Source organism: Nicotiana tabacum, chromosome 23 (assembly GCF_000715075.1).
Source record: "Nicotiana tabacum cultivar K326 chromosome 23, ASM71507v2, whole genome shotgun sequence".
Classification (NCBI taxonomy): domain Eukaryota; kingdom Viridiplantae; phylum Streptophyta; class Magnoliopsida; order Solanales; family Solanaceae; genus Nicotiana; species Nicotiana tabacum.
Genome location: NC_134102.1, coordinates 91,446,031 through 91,451,644, shown reverse-complemented (window position 1 = coordinate 91,451,644; position 5,614 = coordinate 91,446,031). Strand labels below are relative to the sequence as shown.

Sequence of the window (5,614 nt, the reverse complement as noted above, 5' to 3'; positions counted from 1 at the left end):
TTGCAAAAGTAATCATGCCTTATGTATTAAATTTTGTCGTCAAAACTTGGGGGATTGAGTAAAATATCCAGTTTAATCATAGTTAACTTTAAAGTCTTAACTATTATAACCATCCAATATTTAAATGATTAAAATTATATTTTAACCCAACATGAAATGTAGCTTAATGTAGTAGGTGACAAATAATATAATTATTTGCAATGTGATTACATTGGTGATGGTATTTGCGATTGAGTGGTTTACATCCAGCAATTAATCCTTAAATGCGAAGAAATTGATCTAGCAATTAACCCTTAAATGCGAAGAAATTGGGACGTCCTGAAATTATCTGGTTACATAGCTTGTTGTTCTAGTATCATTCTAGAATATTTCACAATCTTGAAAATTATCACAAAATCTTTTTTTTTTTTGGCAAGAGGGGAAACCTGCTGCCGCTACAACTTCTGTCAAGTCCCGTGCGACAGGCTCAATCCAGAAGACAGTGAGGGGGATTCGATCCCAGATTTGGATGATCACTGTCCAAACCAACTGGGCAACCGGAATGGTTACAAAACCTCTTTATTGTTATGCTTTAGATTTAGGTGTTCTGCACTTGATCGCTCACGTTCAGAGTATCATATTTTGTTTATATGCATGTGTTCAGATTTAAAATTTAAAAATTGGGAGAATAAGAGTAAAAATAATATCAGAAAGGAAAAGGAAAACAAATGCTACTCCACATTGTAGCTGAGATTATTTGTTCTCATAAACTATAGTAAATGTATGGATATACATTTCCCAATACTTTTGCAGTATTACAATTTAATTTAACTTTACCAAAGTTCTTTAAGAACATCCCTTATAACCAAACCCTAATTGCCCACCAGCAACATCATATACTACCTCCAATGTCTGTTGTTGTATATTCCCAAAAATCCCAATACTATCATCATCTCCATTTCCAGCAAAAGCCAAACAAACCTGAGATGCACCGTTTGTTATAAGAATACCATTCGGGTCCAATTCCACATTCGCATTGCCGTTGAAGTTGAAGCTGATCTTCGGAATACTAATGGAAGTATAATTGCTTAAATCATAGCAAGTGTCCAGCAAAGAAAGAGCCGGCGCCGTGGGATATTTCGACATGAACTGCTTGAAAGCTGACTTCAGACTGCCGTACGCCGTCGACGGCAACCGTGTAATCACCGTACCGGAATCTATAATCGTTCCGGCGTTCTGGAACAACATCGGACTTATCGATAAAGCTTTTCCACCGACGGAAATACCGAGTACGTCAATGAAGTAATATGCCGTCCCTTGTGACGAAGCAAACGGCGTGAACGTGATGCCGTTTTTTACTGCTTTTGAAGCTTTTACCCCGTTACCGTTGCCGAATGTTAAATGACCATTTGACCCCCGGGATGTGGGAAGGCAGTAAGAGAAGTATTTTCCGAATTTCTGAGCTGTTTGTTGAACAATGGAGAGTGGATCGCGGCCTAAACCGATTAATCCAGCAGTTTTTCCGAATAATCCCTTGTTGTTTTGCCCACAACCGAACATGAACCCATCAAACACATCATTTTGTGTTAAGGTTAATTTATCCTTAGCAAAAAACCCAATTGTGAATGAGGAATCACCGTACTGAATCCCGTAAACGCAATTAGAGGAAGAACAACCTGGGCTGTTTCCAGTAGCTGATTTGAGACTAGAACAAGCAGCGGAAGTGCACGAAATGTTGGAATATGTTTTTGAAGTTGATGGGTCGAAAATTGGTTGCTGTTGAGCATAGCAGGATTTGACACAAGGTTGGCATTGAGTCCAAGTGAGGTCACTACCAGTGTCAAAAATGAGGGAAAGGTCTTTTTTTGGAGTTCCAAGTCCGACGTTGACGATGTAGTTTCCGGTACCGAGAGGAAGGCCGGATTGTGCAGGGAGATTGGCTTTTGAGTCTTTTACGCTCTTCTTCTTGTTGGAAGATTTTTTGTCTTTTTTCTTGAAGAGGTCGTAGCTTTGGTCTGTGATGCGGGCTTGGATTGAGTCCACTCGGGCTTGATCGTGGGCTAAGATTTCGGTCAGAGTTGGGGCTTTTGCTCCCTTTTGGTTGAGTAAGGTACACGGGCCTTGCCTGTTGACGACCTCCAATGATGCCCCTCTTCTTTTACCTGAAAATATTATTTAAGAAAAGAAATAGGGTAATTATTTGAATCAAAAGTTATATACTAAATTCGAAAATAGTCAGTCTTTTACTCTTAATGAGATATGTTTATATTCATAAAAATATTGTGAAATGTTTATGACCACATGTTTAATGATATTTTTTTGAGGGAGACGGAGGAAGTATCTTTTCCTTGTGTAAAGAAAGTTCAAAAATAATGTCCAATAATAACAAAAGAACAAGTATGTGCGTAAAGTTTATGTTGGAATTATTGCCTCTATATATTAACAAGACCAAAATGAAGTCCTTTTCTAAAGTAGATTAAAATATAAAAGGTGGTCAAAGAAAAGTCAGGTAACATAAGCAATAATTTTCCCTTAAAAGTTTTAGAAGACCCGAGTCATACTTCATTAAAGTATTTTGAAGTAATCATTTGGTAAATAAATTAAAGACAAGACAATGGTTTTCAGCTCTAATCATTTGTCTCAAAGTAAAGTTAGATCTACAGCTGTCTCTCACTCGTAAGTGCAATGCTTTGTGTTTATGGTGGAGAGATTAATAGATATGATATGAAGGGAAAATAATAGTAAATGAAATTTTCTTTCTCTTGCTTTGTAGTATTATGCAAGGTCTTGAAAGAAATTATTTTCTCTGCTTATTCTATTCATTTTCTTATACAAAAAAAATAAAACGCTTTTCTTCAAATTTTCTTCCTTCTCTTGTCTACCATCCAAACAAGCTAAGGGGAAAAGATGATTGTAGGTAGCTTTTCTAAATAACATTGCTTTGATTTATGGAGTAACTCTATAAGTTCTGTGTACTAACAGTTTAAAATATTTATATAATTATATTACTTAAAAAGTAATTGCATGTAATTATTTTAAATTGAAACAATTTGTAAGCTTTAATAAATAATAAGTAACCAGTTATCACGAGTTAAAACACTAGTGATATAAAAAAAAATCATTATACTGAGGAAATAAGTCCTCATTTTCACCCTTTCGCATCAATATAGTTCGGTAAAGAAACTTCTAGCTACTCGTTCTCTTCCTTATTCCTATCCTAACCTTTATGGTTTGAAAAAGGAATTAAGTTGACTGGAATATATGGTATAATCAGTGTAAAAGCTGTTAGCATTTATGAAGATCAATCCACTTATAAAGTTTTTGAATAAATAGACATATATCCGCCATCCAATGGGAAAATTGACGAAAATAATCAAGTACAAATATTAGTGCACCTTGCGCACATCCCTTTTCATTTCATGTAGCGGGATTCAGAGTACTAAAAATAAATTACTTAATTTTTTATGTGAATTTGGACATAGATTTTTCAAGTTTTCTGAAATTAAAATTTATATATTTGAAAAATACATCAAAAGTAGTATAACTCACAACAATTAGTAATTTAAAATATCTTTAAGAAGTTTAAGTAAGTTGAGATAACTTTGACTAATTGCACATAATAAATCATAAAACATATTGATTCCATTTGACTGGTTGTTAGGTTGCAAGCTTGGAGAAATCTTCACCAAATTGTTTTCTTCTTCTTCTTTTATTTTAATCTTCACCATTAGTGAGTTATGGTATTATATTTTACTTTCTTCCTCTTTTCTACTTTATTTACCAAAATATTCAATTATTAATTTTCCAGAAACTTGCATGACAGGCTGGAGCTAGCAAATAGTGAAGATGAAATCATCAATAATTGCAAACTAACGTGCAATGCAGGTACAAAGTTTAGTGCTGATGAAAGCAATATCCTTTTAAAGCGTTATTACATCAGAAGGATTTTAATTTAAAACTTATCAATCAGTTTGTACTTTTTTCCGATACTATCGTGAATTTGTTAGAAAATTCACACTTATTCGCTCCATTAAAAATCTATACTGGCAAAACTTTGGTCCCCATCATATAAAATGTAATATCTTAGGGTAAAAGTAATTTTAGTTCGAATCATATAATATATGATTATGGTTACATTTTTTTTTTTCTTGTTTGTTGTTAAAGTTCTTCTATATAGTGAAAACAAAAGGGAACAAGTGAAAACGCTATGTTCAATCATGTGGATTATTGCGTTACTTTCACCTTATAACTTTTGGAAAAGCAAATTATCAAATAATTCGTTGACCTGCTTTTTCTCACCACAACCCCAACCCCAATCTCACAACCAAGTAACAAACAAGCAAAACGAAAAAGAAAAAAAATAATTTATGTAAAATATATTTCATCACTAAAAATAAAGAAAAACTTTGAATATGTACCTAAAGTATTATTTAAACTTGTAATTTTAAACATGTTGTAATATAAGAGTGTCTAATTAAAGATAAAATGAAAAGTCTGAACTAAAGTCCTTTTAAATATAAAAAGATATGAGTATCATTTTTGAACTAAAAAAGAAAAACTGTTACGTTAAATAGAATAGATAATTACAAAATAATCCCCTCCCCTTTTCCACTCATTCAACCTCAGGCCACCACACCCACCAAAGAAAATCAAGGATGAAGATTTAAAATTAAAATGAAAATGGTGATCGGAATGTACAACAAATTAAAAATAGACAAACATACTATATTCACACACACACACCAAAAAAAAAAAAAAAAAAATCTACATACGTGAATTATGTTATCTATTTGAGTTAGTAGTAAATATTATGAGGATAAGGAGAGTTAATTACCTTTGGTTGCAGGGTTGCAAGAAGAGGAAGGAAGCAGAGAGCTGAGTTGGAGAGTGTGGAAATGGGATTCAATGGTTTCTCTTGTTTCCAAAGCATGGCTTTTCTCCACAGAGAATGAAAGCAAAATGAGAAGAAACGCAGAAGAAGAGAAGAGCAAAAAGTAACTTCCAGTGGACATTAGTGAATGTTCCATCTCTAACAATAAAGTGGATTTGGAAACAACTCCTTTCATCCTATGGTTATTATATAGATTTTGGACCTTACTCGTCATCCACTAGATAACTATTTTTTTCTGTATCTATATTCTGGGATGGGGTGTAGGGGGGTGGAGGGTGAGTGGGTAGGTGATGCTAGGGTGGGGTGGTGGACAGTGGCGCAGAACTAGAAATATTACTAAGGAGTATTAAAATATAAAAAAATAAAACACATGAAGAAAATAAGGAGAGCCAACATACCTAACTAAATAATATAAATTTCCAATTATAAGTGGCTCCGCCACGGTTGGTGGAGTTATTTCTCTTATTAGGAAATCAGTTTAGTATGTGAAAGTGGAAAATCTAGGTAATTTTGCATCTAATAACGCCAAGGATCTTAATGAGATGAAAATGAAATTAAATATTTAATTATCTAATTTAAATCATTATGAAGTTGATTAATTAAAATTATATGCATGTTATATTTTCAAAAGGACTTATTTTAGCTATTTTACTTGCGTGTAGACTACATAACTAATTATTTAGAGTAGGAGAAAAAATACACTATGTAATGAAGTTTCCTTGATAGGTACAATCAATTTATAAT

At 33.2% G+C, this 5,614-nt stretch overlaps 1 protein-coding gene across 1 annotated transcript; it reads right to left on the bottom strand.

The window, feature by feature from the left end:
* Window positions 1-721: 721 nt before the first annotated feature.
* LOC107761657 (aspartyl protease family protein At5g10770-like) lies at window positions 722-5,028 on the bottom strand. Its single transcript, NM_001324726.1, is given in 2 exon segments — window positions 722-2,141; window positions 4,814-5,028. Coding segments are annotated over 2 exon segments (1,509 nt in total). The 5' UTR covers window positions 5,007-5,028; the 3' UTR covers window positions 722-825.
* Window positions 5,029-5,614: the final 586 nt, after the last annotated feature.